Consider the following 17367-nt stretch of genomic DNA (forward strand, 5'->3'; position numbering starts at 1 on the left):
TCTTTTTCAGATGACATCCAAAATTACATATCGTAAAATAGATATAATGTTATTTAATTTTAATCCTAATATAAATTTTTTTCACATTACATATATATATATATATATATATATATATATATATATATATATATATTATAATAGATTTTGAAGCTTAGCCCGTAGAGCAATGACTCGTACAGACCTCATGATTCCATCACCTCCTCCTGCAAAAGACCTGCACCTGTCGTCCATCAAAAGCTACAGGAGAATTGTCAGCATCAGAAATATTTGATGTTTAGTTTCATCATTTCCAATCCCCCACCCACCCGACACCCTCTACATCCCAAATCTTATTATAGATAACAAAGGTTCCATGTCCAAAACGAAACTTCCCAGTCAAAAACACACGACATTGATGCTTGTCCATGTCAACTCGTTATCTCTGCATTTATGCCTTGCAGAAAACAGAGCAGGAGAGAGACAGAGACTTGTCACTGCTCCACGGTGGACAATGAACGTATGGAGACACTTTAGATTTTGAATGCACTCCGACAACATAGAAAACAGGATTAGCTGCTTCATCTTTTCAGATGTAGAGTGCTTGTCAGGAGACATACACTGAACCACTCCATGGAGCAGAAGCTCTCCGACATCAGTATCTATCACTCATGCTCGTGGCCTAATTGGATTAAGATGCAATGGATGGAAGAACACAACAACAAAAAATATAGCAGTAGGTGGATTAGTCTTACCAAATCTTCCAATGAACACAGTATCAGCAAAGATTTGATGCTGTCTCTTCTCCAACAATACCAAGTGTGCCGATGAATAGAATAAAACCCTAGCTGGGAACCTTCCTGCCGATATAAAAGACATTAAGAAAAGATTTGGTGAGGTTTTATATTTCATGTGTTATGTACTCCATTTTGAGCTTGAATTAAGAATCCACATGTTGTCACCAACCTCAACATCCAACCACTGGAAGAATTGTTTGGGTTAGATGATAGGTAGATTTATTTGGATTCAGTAGACAATTTTGAGTTAGAGTTCTGACTAAAGATATGTATGTATACCTTTGTCATCCCTCCTAATCATAAACAATGAAATTAAATCCTATGATACCAAACAACATAATCTGTTCATAGGTCTTAAACCACATGATTCAAAGTATTTAAACAACCCAACAATTACAATCTTTCTTCTTCTTCTTCTTCTTCTTCTTTTTGTCTCCAACACACTACTAATATAAGCTACTGAGGAAGTTTCACCGGTAACTTCCACCGCAGTGGCGCGAGATCAGCTCAACGGAGCTGTTGGGCACGTGTCACCAGATGTGCGCCTCTGGGCACCTCCGTCACGAATCACGGAGCAGTTGACAGCCGACCCACGGAAGCATCACATGCCGACACCTTTTTTTCCCCCTTTAATTCTCTTTTTTCTTTGCAACGAATAAATATTTGAAGAAAGAAAGAAAAGAGAGCCTTTTTTTTATCCTTTGCTTTTATAAGATGTATTTACATCGTCCCAGCTAATGCTTGACCGCCACGTGTCTATGCTCGTACTAGTGCGTCGCCGTCTACAGGGAGCGCCGAACAGCCACGTGTCGTCCTCTGCTGGGAATAATCGATCAGCTTCGTGGTCGGTCGTCGCAAAAGCTCGATCAACGCTTCCGCCTGCTTAATTATTTTTTGAATTAAGTAAAATTAGATAAAAGAATAATAAATTTGACGAAGGAAGTGAGGTGAGGTTACCGACCTTGTCCTTGGTCTTCTTGGAGGAGGACTGGGACAGGGCGATGAGCGGCGGGATAGCGCCCTCGCGGATGACCATCTTCCGGTAGGCGGCGCTTTCCTCGCAGATCTCCAGCAGCGAAAGCATCGCCACCTCCTTCTGGCGCTGGCTTCCCACTTCCACCATCTCCACGAGCACCGGGACACCGCCCTCCTCCACCGCCGACGCTCGGCCCTCCGGCTCCGACAGCAGCCGGTGCAGCACGTACGCCGCCTTGTCCACCATCTCGGACTCCGGGTCGGCCATTAGGTCTAGCAGCGGGCGCACCACCCCGGCCTCGACGGCCCGGGCCTTGTTCTCCTTCGCGGCCAGGAGGGTGAAGAGGGCGGTGGCGGCGTCCTTCTTCCCGCGGGAGCCGCCGGTCTCGAGGAGGGCGACGAGGGGCGGGATGGCGCCGGAGCGGCCGATGACGGCCCGGAGGTCGTCGAGCTGGGCGAGGCGGAGGAGGGCGCAGGCGGCGTTCTCGCGGGCGGCGGGAGTGCCGGAGCGGAGGGCACGGACGAGGTAACGGACGGCGCCGGCGGCGGCGATGGGCCCCTTGTTCTCGTCGCAGAGGGAGAGGTTGAGGACGGCGGTCACGCCGTGCTCCTGCAGCTGCGGGTCCGGGTGTGAGAGGAGGGCGACGAGCGGGACGACGGCGCCGGCGCGGGCGATGCGGAGGCGATTCTCGGTGCTGTGCTTGGCGAGGAGGCGGAGCTCCATTGCGGCGCGGCGCCGGGACTCGACGGAGGGGGACCCGAGGTCGGAGATGAGGCCGCGGACCTCCTCGTCGGAGTAGTAGTCGGAGGCAAGAAGGCGGCGGAGGGAGGAAGCGCCGTTGCCGGAGGCGGAGCATTCGCTGTTGCAGTCGCTGAAGGCGCCGGAAGAGCCGGCGCCGTCGCTGTAGCTCCGCCTCGCGTGGCGGCCAAACTCCGGCGGGTTCTCCATCAGCATCATTGCAATTGGATGAAACCCCCAATCCAACTCGAGAAGGAAGCGAATGATATGATATGCTTCGTTGTCTTTTGAGAAGAGGGTAAAGCAAGCATAGTATAGCAGTAGTATAAATAGGCCGATCGCCATGGCGGGGCTTTGGGAAGAGGGTAGAGCGTTCGAAGCTCGCACGTGGGACCCAGGTGTCGGCGTACGGGCGTCTCCCTGGCGGGCGCACGTGGGGAGGCCCGGCTCGGGCGTTGCGGTTTAATCGCGTACGACCGAAGACGGTCGAACCGGGTCGGTGGTTTGTTCTGCCCTTTTCAAGTGCAAGACGCTTGCGAGGAACGTAACCCCGGGAGACACCCACGCGCCTCCTACCCTTATCATGATTGGAGAGACACTTGAGGTCTGGCATGGGACCCATGGGAGCTTTTCTCAAGTCCATGATCCATTGCACTCGAATTAACCAAAGCATCGAGCTTAGATTTGATCCATTAGCTCAAACTTATTAGTTGATTTCTTATCTTAACATAAAGTCTTTGGATTAAGCCGTGTGCTCATCGAGGCTTGAGTTTTATGATTATTTTAGGCTTGAAAGGTAAGGATAGAGATAAAATTACTCAAAAGCATGATCTCTAATCATTCATTTTGGGTGTTTTCAATATGCCTAGAGTGACCATAAGCATTAATCATCTTAATATATTGGAACCCCTTGAGTGACACATTATTGATTGAGCCTATAGGATGGTACATTGTATCGTATTATTGGTTGAGCCGATAGTATCTTGTATAAATTCGTTGTTGGGATATGTTACATGAATACTTATTTGTGTGGACTTTCAAGAGCAATGAGACTGCCGTAGATCTTTTATTATATGACTATTCAAATCTTATAAAATTTATTATTGTATTTTATATTATCTATTAAATATTTGATAAAAATATCTAATTATGAGATCTCAAGTTTAATACTTCTACTAATATGTTTCTTTTTTTACAAATCCTTACAATGTTGACTCTTTGCAAACGAACATGTCTCACGACTTAGAGATGAAAGTTTTATCGTAATACAATAATATACATTATCCAAGTATTGAATTGATAAATTTCTATAATATACGTCATATATATAATTAACTATTTAAAATTCATAAATAAATAATATAATATTACATGAATAATCTATTATAATATTTTAATTATTACTATTAATTTGAGTCTAAATATTTTACGTCATGTTGGAGGAGCATTCATCGTGAACTCATTTTACATGTTTATTTACAATTTGAAGAAATATTTTACTCAGACTCATTTTATATGTTTATTTATAATTTGGATGTTTGAGCTAAATCATCAATGATGATGGATCATTTGGTCGATCGGCCATTGGTGCGGCTCGTAAGCTCGTAAAGAATTATAACTTTTAATGATGGGCATACCCGTATAATTATGTCCTTTCGGAGCATGTGAGCTACAAAAGATACATTTGAGGGCAAGAAAGATGACGAACTTATGAGTCATTGGTTCTTATACTCTTCAACCAATGTGGAACTAAATGATCTTATTAATCAGCAAGACAAATTTAAGTCCATCAATAATGATCGTATAATCTCTCTTGTGAATGTGATCGATCGCCTCTAAAATCTAAAGCTATTAGATGAGATATGACACGATATATATTCAAGACTCCTTTAGGTACTTCAAATTCAATTAGGATGTACTTTTATTGAGATATGGTATTATATATTTAAGCAAAAGTTGAATTGATTGGGGATATAATTTTTCTTTTTGTTATTTGTTTACTTGTGACATGAGAGAAATGAGAAGAAGTGTTGTCTCAATCAAACTTTCTGCTTGATGAAATCTCAAGATGGATTGGAGAGCATTCGAACATGCAATTGTTACTGTTATCACAATTATTTTTATCGATATCATTTCGACTACAACATGATATGATGATTTAATATTCCAAGTGAGAAGGAAGAGGTGCGGTGGGCTAAGAAGAAATAGAGAGCAAGTGAGGTAAGTGAAAAGGCTTCTCGGGAACTCATCGATGGTGTTCGTGAATCATCAAATTAGAAGCCATTTCGTGTTTATTTCCACGATTTTGAAGCTCGCTTGTGTCGAGGATGAGAAATCCGTGGAGATTACAATGATTTCACCGGGAAGTGTTTGGAATTTGATGTTAAATCTTCAAACGTTCGTCCACATCTCATCATTCATTACAATGATTCATCTCCCATATAATTCTGATTCGTTCTACTCCTAATAATAATAATAATAATTATTATTATTATTATTATTATTATTATTATTTTCTTCAAAGGTATAAACTAAAAGCCGGTAAAAATTTAAGAATCGAAGGATGAGATTTCGCTAACACGATTTAAAATTTTTAATTAATGATTATATGTATATATATATATATATATATATATATATATATATATATATATATATATATATATATATATATATATATATATATATATATATATATATATATATATATATATATATATGAGCACCGTGAAATTTGAGGTAATGAGTTGAGTAACCTTTTTTTGTGGCATGTCATAATTATAATGTCATATAAAAATTAAAGAAAATAAAAGATTTTTTTCTAATGTAAAACATAACATATAAGCTTTATGTTGTTGGAAACTCTCATCTAATCTTGTGTTATTTTGAGATTTAAAAGTATTGTAAAAACTAATGTTTGATATACGTTAGAGTTATATGGTACTGAAATGATTGACGTTTTACGTGTAGATTTTAAATATATAGGATATAGGCATTAAAAATTAGTAAGTATCCATAAAAATTCAAATCATCAAATACGAGACATCCAATTAATTTGTTTTAGAATTAGAATTTTCGATATCAAATTTCTAACTTAATTTAATCTTATTATTGGGTGCCGTATGGAATTGGAATCCAACGTATTATTATTATTATTATTATTATTATTATTATTATTATTATTATTATTATTATTATTATTATTATTTTGTATCGAATCAGGAAGCCGACACTTGTATTGTGCGTGAATGACGATTAATTAATGCCACCAACATCTTCTAATCACAAGGCAATCATATGGCACCAAAAAAAAAAATCCACCTCCATCATTAATTTATGAACCAATTTGAATCAATAATTGTTTTAAGTACTCTAAATCTACATCCATCGTTGGTTGGATGATTATCACATTATTATTGATAGCAAACCCCACAAACAATACTTGGAGCTTGTTTAATGGATATATGAGTTAAGTCTTTTTTATGTGTTCTTTCCTTATCACACCATCAAGATTTGTACCATGAGATTTATATGTGACTAAATATTATGTGTTAGCTATCTTAATTAGTAATAATTTTGATAGTTTATCATAAGTTATTAGTTCGAATTCGATCTTCCCTTAAAAAAAAGAATTATATCATACATAATAATAACAATAATTCGTAATGTTTGAAGTATAGTGTATAATACCGAACTTGGTTTAGATGTGATAGATCACATATAAACATGAAATATTTAAATGTTGAACGAATCATTAGAATTTGATTAACTTTTAAATTAAGGATGGAGGGCTTAGATCGCTCGAATCTAATCGACTTTTAATGTCGATACGATGAGTTATTCATCCATGATTGTTAAATGAGTGAGATAAATATTAACGTAAATTAGTTAAGGTGATAGAGGTTATTCTAAAGAGATTTAATATAAATCTTTTGGTCAAGATCGTTCTAGTGGTAAGAAAAAAAAAGATTTAATGTTGGTGATTTCCTTAGAAAAAAAATCTTATTTTAGATTTTTTTTCAAATAATATTTTCTTTTGATTGTTCTCAAATAGTACCTCTAATTCAAAAAATTTTCATGTATTCTTTATGAAATTTAAACTAGTCAATATTAGCCACGGTAAAAAAAAAATGATATCTTTTCTACTCTAATTTGCATTAAACATGAGCTTTAAAATAGATCCGTATGTATTCCATTGAACATATAATTGATCTTCAATAATGGACTTGCTAAATGTTAATCAATATCGTTTCATACTATCATCTTCTTCGTCCTCTCGAAGTATTATATTTTAAGAAAACGACTAAAGTGCTTATTCATTTTAAGCATCATATATTTGAAATACGAATATCTACTTCATCAATATTGATAAAAATTATTATATAAAATTCAATAAATTTCAATCATAATTAATGAAAAATATTTTTCACATTAAGAATCATTTAAGATTATGACTATCAACGGGATCGATTCAAGAGATAAATCTAACGTCAATAAGTCTCCCAAGAGATCAACTTGGCTTTCATTTCCTATTTTTTTTATCTTAGTTATATATAGGATAGACATGAAAGATTGAATCAAACTCTTGTGTTCATCATTTTGGTGGCATCTCCACTTACATGATTATCAAATTGGTATCATGGTCTCTTACTCCAAATAACAATAAATAACAATTATAATATGTCGGGAGTGCATGATGTATGTGTATTCAAATGATTCGTGAAATGTCACATCAATATCATCTCACCTTGGAAGTATCCGAGTAATGGAGGCTAAATGCTGCCTCAAAGACTACAAAACCAAAGACAGTGCCTCCTAATCTGACTCCATCGATCAATCCACGATTCCCACTGCAGTGCTTTCCTCATCCTTCCCAACTACTAACCCTAATGGCGTTCATAGTTCTCCCACTATACCATCCTCCCCACTCACCAACCACTTCATCCTAATATTCTATTCCCTATCTCCCAAAATATGATCTTTCATTATATATATATATATATATATATATATATATATATATATATATATGTAAAAAATATTTACTATGGGAGTCATCATATTAAGTTATTTATGAGACTCGATACATTTATAATCTTCTTTCAATCTTTATCTCACACATACCCCCAAAAAAAATAAAAATTCCTCCATATATATATATATATATATATATATATATATATATATATATATAAAGATAAGAACAAAAAGAAAGATAAGGAGGATATTTCTACTAGGAAATAAACATATCATGATGTTGAAGGATTAAAATGATCACCGATTTTATAGATTAAAAGCTTTAATACGAGTCAAAATAATGTAAGGGTTCATATGACAACATCAAATGGCATGGGATCCACTTGCCACCATCTCCGGTTTTTGTTGGTAAATGAACGCAATGCCACCGTAACCCTCCATTTAAGATTGTCTCTATAAATGTAGCTATATTTATTTATACATGGAAAGTAATATTAATGATTTTAAAGAAAAAATAATATCAACTTTCCATGTTATTCTCATTTCCAATCCCTCTTTGCTATCACTATCTAATAAACTATTTCCTAACATATTTCTTTCTTTAAAAATAATTTTTGGAATTTTTTTAGTTAAAGTTAATATTAGTTAAGTAAATATCTATTTTTATAAAAAAATAATAAAAACACTAATAAAAAAGAAAAAGGATTTTTCGCCCTTTTCTTGTGTCGAATAGAAGACTCGTAAAATTATTAATCCCTCATAAAATGATTTTTTTTCTTTCATTTTTTCCATCCTTGCTTTGTATTCTTTTTCTTTGTATGTCTATTGTCTGTTACTAAGAACAGGATACAAGTAATGAATTCTGGACATCCTGCAAAATGAAAAAAAAAATATATATATAAACAAAGCAACTAAAAAGGTTTACAGATTTTTTTATCATACATAATTGTATGGATCAACAAACATTCGACATTTTTTACCAACTTGATGTTAAGGTATCTCTGTACCTAGAAATTCATTTCGTACAATTTTACCATCTTGATGTTAAGGAATCTCTGCACCTAGAAATTCATTTCGTACAATTGAATCTTTTCAACTGTTTCTTTTTAAGGACCAAAAAACCTTGTGCCAAAATAGCATATGCCAAGAAGAATAAAAGACCTTGGACCCGTAATAGGTCTTGAAGCACTATTTCTATATCTCCCTGACCAAAGCCTCCCACATTGGGATTTCTCGTTAATGGTTGATCAAGCTTGATGGATTCACCCTCTGAAACAAGAAGTTCTGGTCCTAGAGGTATAATATCAACCACTTGATGTCCATCTGACGTATCAACTATGGTTATTTCATATCCCCCTTTTTCTTTAGAAACTATTTTGTTTACTATACTTGCTGATGTAGTATTATAGATTGTATTATTACTTTTGCCACCATCAGGATAAATCTGACCCTTCCTCTGTTCCCACCTACGTATATGGGATACTTTAAGAAGTGAATATCTTTCTTCATAGCAGGGTCGGGGGAAAGAATTGGAAAGACGATTTCACTATATTTTTGATCGGGAACAGGACCTATCACAATAATATTTCTTTTATTGGGACGATAAATCTGAAAAGATAGATTTCCTATCTTTTCTTTCAACTCAGGAGAAATACGATCAAGGGGGGCTAATTCGAATCCGTCGATTAAAATGAGAATAACCGCCACATTCAAAGTCCCCTTTTTACCATTAGCAATAACTTATTTCAATTGCTTATCATATGGGATTCGAACAACTACTTCAAATATAGTATCAGGATGCACAGCTTGCGGAACTTCAATATCCATGGGTTTATTAGCTAAATGACAATTGACACATATAATTCGTCTTGTGACTTCTCGCGGGTTTTCATAACCCTACTGTGCAAAAATGGGATATGCATTTGAAATAAATGCCCGAGTTATTACATATATCATGATCGATACGGAAATGGATCGAGTCATCTTTTCCTTTACCCAAGAAAAATATTTTTATTTTGCATGTCCAATTATTGATCCCGAAATTTCTACAATAAATTAGATAGGTAGCTAATATAGTTCCCTATACATGAGTCTGTCATTGTACTAAAATAATTATACTGGAATATAAGATGAATACCTTGAACAAATAAAAGTATAAAGAATTAAGTCAAATTGAAAATACTTTCTTTATACACAAAGAAAGATTCTGATTTGATTGATATAATAAGATCAAATGAGTTTTTTATACATTTATTGAATGATAAATTACTATACATGTGAAGGAGATACATGATTTAAAAAAAGGAAGATCCAATATTTCACAATTGTATCTAGAATAACTGGAAAAGTAGAAATATAATTTGATAGTTATGATCCAATCCAAAATTGTTGTAGACCGAACCAATCATTAGTTCCCAACCATGGGTCCAGTCAAATCCGATCCATAAATCAGTAACTAAAAGAATAGAAAAAGCTTTTATTATGTCACTTAAGTTATAGAGAAATTCCTGAACCCAAGAATTAAGAATGACGAGTTCTTCGTTACTCAAAATAAAACAACCACTTAGAATAACGAAACGGATTATATTTATCGAGAAATGCAAAATGATATGGAGATCCTATTCATTGTGTGCTTTAACTAATTGTATTGTTTCCTTGTGTATTCCTATATGAAGTTTTTGTATATGCATTTTCAGGTACTCCTTTATTATTTCGTCCAATAGTAATAGTTCTTGTAATTATATGAATCTTTCCATAATGTTTTTCTCTTGAATATGATTCAAAAAATTTTCAGATTACCTGGTATTCCACCAATTAGTAACCCAAGGTTCCAGACATTTATTAAATAAGAAAAAGATCCATCAAGGCAAAACTAATAGATGCGAGATATGGGAGGGAGGCCGATGCTTTCTCTTTTTTCTTTTTTTTTTCTGTGAATTGAATTGTTAATGAACTTGCTTTATTCGTTGACTCTATCCGATCTGATATTTATTTGAAGCAGAATTGTATAACAAGGTATTGACCTATGGGTCTATTCCTTTCCTATTATTGTGTAATAATTTTCTTTTATTTAAAAGGAATATAGACATAGAATAAGAGTCCTTTTCAGATGAAAATGAGAAAAAAAGAAATAAATATTATTCCAGATATCTCTATTGGGCAAATTTGAACCAATTTTATTTTCATTTGTTCCTTTCGATGAATACTTGAAAACGCACGTGAAGTAATGATATCAATTAATTCTTTCGAAATGTTTCACCGTATAACCAGAAAATGATATCAATTCCAAATCTTGGGCTTAAAACGATGAATTCTTTATTACAAAATACATGTTCAGATAGATTTGATGAATTTATATCTATACTTATTAGATTAGATTAGTTCGTTAGATTATACCTTTTTCTAGTATAAAAGAATGAATAAACTTCAGTTGTATTAAAAGAGGAATTAGCAAGTTCCTTCCCCTATCTTAAGAAAATATTTATTCTTCATTTTATTCTTCACTTCAATTCGTTTCAAAATACTTCAATTGGTACGCGCAAAAAATAGGCCAATTCAACAGCTTTTTGTTCAATTTCTCATGGAGTAAAATTCTCATAAGTACGAGTCAAGGGAATGGCTCCTTGGTCTCTAATTTCCATATAAAGGACACGATGAGGATAAAGACCCTCTTTAACCTCTATTTTGATTGATTGGATATCTCTCGTAAAGAAGCGAAGGAAGATGCGACGACTTTTTCCAGAAATCCCCAGTGAAAAATACACACTATTCCTTCTTTTCAATCGAATCGATCATAACCGCTACCTACATTCCATGAAATTATGCACCACAAATACGAGCTAATGAATAGACCCGCGATCCCGTAGAAAGACATCATGATCCCTTATGAAAAATAAATGATTTGCTGAGATAGAAATACGGATATCAAATTCCTACCAAGATAACTGGAAGTTCCAACCACTAAGAATCTTAGTGAACCTAAAAAAAAAAAAACACAGACCCATTAAAATTACTCGTTTTTCGAGACCTCGTTATAAGTTCTATCCATATATGTTCCGATCGTCAATTCATACTATACTAGATCCAGTTACATTCGATTAGAATTGAGCGAATAACCCAAATAAATTTGACATTACCTTTCTTGATCGCGAAGTAACTTTCATCAACTAGCACTATTCTGATGTGAAAAATTAGGAGAGTAATTGATTAGATACATTGACTTTCTATTTAAAATATTCACTGATCATGAAGTAACTTTCATCAACTAGCTATATTCACATATACATGCATTTATGCAAATATCAGAAAGATCCACATATCATACCATATTACACGAGATAAATATCTGTATTATCATCCAATGTTAAAATAAATTGATAAGATTCGATGCTATTGGGTCTATACAATCTTATTTTTTTGGACACGAAGAAATAAGGAAACCATTGAAATTGCCGGAAATATTAGGCCCACTAAACGCACAAAAATAGAGGGTAAGTCGGGATTTGATTATTTTGGGCGTCCTCGACCGAACACAAGCTTTCCCTTCGTGGCCATAAAAGCCTTTGGATAGAGAGAGAGAGAGAGAGAGAGAGAGAGAGAGAGGGAATGGCGGTGGCAAAAGGGGAGATGGAGGCGACGGCATGGGGGAGGATTCCATAAAATGGTGTCGCCAACCAGGACGCATCTTCGGCGAGATTCAACACCTCTGCTGTTGCCGCATATAACAAGGCCCGAGGCCGCAGATTTCGGCCGCACTAATCACACGCACCTTCATATACCCACCCCTACGTTCGGCCCCCTCGTTCACCGCCTGTCATGGTCGAATGCCACTCGTTGCGCTGCTGTGGAGACATGTTCGCACCGCCAACGACGAAGCTAGGGTTCCGCCACGCCGTGGTTCCTGTCGGGAGATGGGGCGGGCGACGGAGCGGCCGGCTGGATTTGTCGGGTTTGAGACCTTCGTTACTTCGGATCCAGGCGGCCTTGCCCGGACAGGAGTCGTCGCCCGAGTCGGCGAAGCGGTGCTGTGATTCCTCTGCTCCAGGTGCCACTCTCATCCCCACGGTAATAGATCGTTCGTTCCCTGTTGTGTCTCCTCGGAGGGCTACCTACGGAATCTAAAGCCCAAAATGACACCTTTTTCTTGTGGGCAGATGCTAGGAACGCCCCTCTGCGTAATTATCACGAGCGGCGCTTCACTTATTGAAGCTTTTGTTTGTGATCTTTGATTTATTTTGTAGTTATATAGGCTGCCGGGGTGGTAGCATGGGGCGGTTCTCCGCCAAAAATGTTGTCGGCGACCCTTGTTGTCGTCTTGTACGTCATCCAATTTGGCAATTGTCAACGAAGGTAAGAATGTTCAGGTCGGTTGATTGTGGACTTGAGGAATCTTTGAATTCCAAACGTAATAAATTTGACTTGAGAGACTAGAGTTCATACGATGATGTCCTAGAAAATAAAACTTCAGTTGTTATGGTGTGGGGCAAAATCAATTAGAAAGATTGCTGGAAATCGTAAGATACATTACGTAAGTGTCTATGAAAGTTGGTATTTTTTTACTGGAGTAAAGTTTTCTTGGAAATTTATGTGCTTTGAAATGTTAAAAATCTGATTTTTCTGAGTTAAATTGCCTGAACGGTTAATGTTTTGTCGGAAAGGCATGAAAGTTCTCATGAGTATGACAGCGTGATGGATCATTATATTGGAAACTTGTTTTTGTGACTAGCTTCTGCACTTTGTAGAAAGATTGAACTTTTTTGGAGTTCTATATATTCTTGATTCAGATTGTTGTTAAGTTTAATTCTGAAACTGACTATAGGTTCAAGCTACCTTAGACTACCTTTGATGTATGTATAGGTAGATACCTTGTTCTGAGGTCAGCTGTTACAGGATAAATAAAACTTGGTTCTTACTGGATTTTTGTTTGTTAAAATAGGAACATCCAGCTATGTGTTGTCCACTGTTGGAAATTCAACAAACATCTTATGGCATGAATGTCCAGTTGGAAAACGTGAAAGGCAGAAGTTATTGAGCCAAAAGGGATGTGTCATATGGATCACAGGTCTCAGTGGTTCAGGTTTGTCTTAATGCTCTAAATCACTTTTTGCATTTTGTAAATAGCTTTTGGAGATGGTATTTTACCAACGTGATTGCGCCTGCTTTGGATAATGCTTCTTGTTCAAGATGTGCTCTGTGTATCTATCTTAACTTTAGTTTTGTTGCATACATTTTCTCCAAGTTTCCTTATGTTCAATTGTCATTCAAGTGACAGATTAGCATACCTTCATTTGTAATATATTTTTCATATAGCTATTCAGACCTTAAATTCTGATCCAATTGTACTTTGCTGGTGTTTTCCATCTCCGATTACAGGATATTGCTAGAATATAGTCTGATCGCACCTCTAACACAATCCGACACATTAAATAAATATTAGCATTAGATCATGTTGATCACTATATTATATATACATAAAGATTAAATCATGACTGCAAATTCTATACCTTTAATAATGCTAAGATGTGGTAATCTAGCAACAAAATATCAAATTGACATTCATTCTGTAGCATGATATTTCCATTGTAAATGGTGTTTGAAACCTTTTTAAGAATAAGGATCCCTTTGCTGGAAATACTTAGGTTTTTCTTTTCTCTTGTTATACTTCTTATGAGATCTCTGTATCTACATTCCCTGTGTGCATTGAGGTTATATGATAGCAGTCCTTAGTCCTTACTGCTCATTATGTAAACAAAGGCAGTCCTTTTACTCATGTTTAATCTTTGTCACAACCAACTAAACATAATTGAGTCCAAGTTAGATGCTAACGAGTCAGGAAATATGCTTTGATATTAAAGCATCTATGTGTTGTTATCCACATCTACCATGAATTTGTCAAGTGCAGTTTTTAAGCAAGTCCACACCAAAAATTTTAATCATCCTGTATGCTAGGAGTATGATCCATCCTGTATGCTTTATACTGCGTAGGTTAATAGACTAATTAGTCTACTAGATACAATGTTACCTTATTACTAATAATTTTCAAATTCTGTTGTAGTAGCTAAAAGAAGAGATGTGTTTGGTTCCTATGTAGTGCAATGTCACCAGCGACGTTTTTGCCATTATAGCTCTTTTAGTATAGGTGCAGTTTTGTTAGCTTTTACTTGTTCTATATTATATTTAAGCAATCCCTCAAAATGGAGCTAGTCATTTACTTTCCCCTTTACAGTCCACTGAATTTGTCATATAAATTCTATAGAGCATATCAGTTAATAGTAATATCAGGGTACAATGCATTTGTTTCAAGATTTTGAAATTATCTTGCTTGTGGGTCAGATGTTGGACTGTTCTTATATCTTGCACCTGTTTCTATGTCAATGTATCTTTTGCTTACGGGCAAAGATGACTACACTCTCTTAGAATCTGTGTTGTGTATTAACTGTGTATTCATGTTCTAGGTAAAAGCACTCTTGCATGTGCTTTGAGTCGAGAGTTGCACTACAGAGGTCATCTTACTTACATCCTTGATGGTGACAATGTTAGACATGGTCTGAATCGAGATCTTAGTTTCAACGGAGAAGATCGTGCCGAAAACATACGCAGAGTTGGTAAGTTTCATTGAATATTTTCTTTATCATTAAAATCAGTGATAACAAGTTTGTCCATTTAAATCATTTGGCTTGCTTAAGCTAGTTGCTCCTGGATTTTCTCAGTGGATTATGTTTTCTGTGTTTCATTTTGTCTATTCGAAGCACCTGATATGCTTCTTATTCAACCAAAACATAACATTCACTCCTGTGGGATTCTAAAATATCATTTGACAGGAGAAGTAGCAAAACTATTTGCGGATGCTGGTCTCATTTGTATAGCTAGTTTAATCTCTCCATATAGGAAGGAAAGAGATGCCTGCCGTGCAATGCTATCAGATTCTTCATTTATTGAGGTTATTGCTCCTTTGTGGTGACTTGAACACCAAGTATATGATGATAGCTGGCTTTGTTGTCTAACAATACCAAGTTATTCAGGTTTTTCTTAATATACCTTTGGAGGTCTGTGAGGCAAGAGATCCAAAAGGTTTATACAAGCTTGCACGAGCAGGAAAAATAAAAGGTACACTCACATTTGTTAGGATTTATGTATACATAGACATATTGCATAATGCCTAGACCTGAAATAAACACTTTGAAGAAAATACACTTTATTGTTCATAATTAGAGAATCCTTTTGACTTTGCTTGCAGGCTTTACCGGGGTAGACGATCCATATGAATCACCCTTGGATTGTGAGGTAAGTGTTGGTCATTATATATTAATTCGAGATGTTTTGTTGTATTCTAATACATGTCTAAATTTTCATGTTATATACTTTGGTGTTATATATGGTATTATCTTCTCCAACCCTTATATACAACTAGCAAAATTGCATCAATTATTGGGTTGTTTTTTCATATTTAATTGGAAGAATTTGGCTGTACTTTTATTGATTGGGATGCTGATGAGAGTTTGACAGTATCTTATTGAACCTGCTGGAGTTTCAATAAATCAACAATTGATCTAAGAAACTTTGATTATGATATGTGAAACATAATGAGTGTTTTACTTTTTTTTTTTTCCTTCAATTGCTGGAGTGTTTTTAAATTGAACCGTGACAAGTGATTGGTCACATGCTATTTTTTCAATTCTTTTGGCTCATTATATTAGTGGTGTTCATGGTGTGTCTAGTCTTGATACAATGAATCATGAAATATTTGCATACTTTTAGTAGGATAGGAGATCAACTAATCGGCATCTTCAATTGGCATTATTCATGCGATCTTCATGTGATTATATTTCATTTTAAACCAGCTTGATCAGTTGAAACTTATCCTGTGATGACTCTCACCTACTGTGTTTCTTTATGACCTTGATCACTTGATACCATTCCCTTCCCTTTTCATCATTCATTTGCTTCCTATTTGGAAATTCTATTCGGTAGAAGCGACAAGCAGCATCAAATTTTGTCTCCTGGCTTTGATACTAATTCATAACCTCCTAACCTGTTTTCCTGTAGATTTTATCAGCATAAAGTTGTGACTGCAGCTTTGTTGAGATTTAAAGTTATTTATTTATTCGATATGACTGATATTGGCCTCTTACTCGTTTGTTTCTTGCCCTAACTGGTTGTCTCAGATAGTAATACAACAGATCTGATATTGGCCTCTTACTCGTTTGTTTCTTGCCCTAACTGGTTGTCTCAGATAGTAATACAACAGAACGATGGCAAGTGTCCTACTCCAAAAGCTATGGCTGAGCAAATCATTTCGTTCCTCGACAACAATGGGTTTCTGCAGGCTTAATGTGACCTGCTGTGTCCACAACTCGTGGACCGAGCGAGATGTCAAAATAATTGCTTGTCTGTAGATGATCTCTCTGTCACATTCTGATGTACAAGCACAGGTCATAAAGTCAGATTATTTTGTAGTTATGATTACCAAAGAATTATTTCTAATGTTAGAGCACTTTGGGTTATTACTGACCCATCGAGCATCTTTATTCAGATAGGTGAATGCATTATTACATTAGTAGGTCTCGTATTTGAGATCGCCTATGATCATCATGTAAACACTATTCATTATGTTCTCCAAATTTATGGAAGTAATGTTGCCATATTCCAATGTTATTCTAATGCAGTAGTGTAAAAGGCCTCCACATAATCATAACATTGCTGCCTCACTGTTTAAGTAGAAAGATATCCAACTAATAGGTTGATGATCCATAGTGTACCCAATGCATGTGAAGATGGAAATGACCAGCCATCGTCATCGTCTCATCAAACTTGCTCTGTTTGGTTGAGTCATCAACATCAGCATATTCCAAAAATACCACTAGCAAGAAACAAAGCAGCAGTCCAAAGTCAACAGCAGAA

General features: G+C 36.0%; 2 protein-coding genes across 2 annotated transcripts; one reads left to right on the forward strand and one right to left on the reverse strand.

The window, feature by feature from the left end:
- Positions 1-983: 983 nt before the first annotated feature.
- Positions 984-3129, reverse strand: LOC135645578 (U-box domain-containing protein 4-like). Its single transcript, XM_065164114.1, has 2 exons — positions 1738-3129; positions 984-1655 (listed from the first exon to the last, which is right to left on the reverse strand). The coding sequence occupies exons 1-2, from the start codon at positions 2833-2835 to the stop codon at positions 1533-1535; spliced, it is 1221 nt and encodes a 406-aa protein (XP_065020186.1). The 5' UTR covers positions 2836-3129; the 3' UTR covers positions 984-1532.
- An 8879-nt stretch (positions 3130-12008) lies between these two features.
- Positions 12009-17116, forward strand: LOC103981151 (adenylyl-sulfate kinase 3). The gene is made up of 7 exons (XM_009397770.3): positions 12009-12511; positions 13403-13543; positions 14922-15071; positions 15288-15406; positions 15489-15573; positions 15704-15750; positions 16700-17116. Exons 1-7 carry the CDS (start codon positions 12283-12285, stop codon positions 16796-16798), a joined length of 870 nt encoding a protein of 289 aa, XP_009396045.2. The 5' UTR covers positions 12009-12282; the 3' UTR covers positions 16799-17116.
- The last annotated feature ends 251 nt before the right edge of the window (positions 17117-17367 follow it).

Source organism: Musa acuminata, chromosome BXJ1-4, assembly GCF_036884655.1.
Source record: "Musa acuminata AAA Group cultivar baxijiao chromosome BXJ1-4, Cavendish_Baxijiao_AAA, whole genome shotgun sequence".
NCBI lineage: Eukaryota > Viridiplantae > Streptophyta > Magnoliopsida > Zingiberales > Musaceae > Musa > Musa acuminata.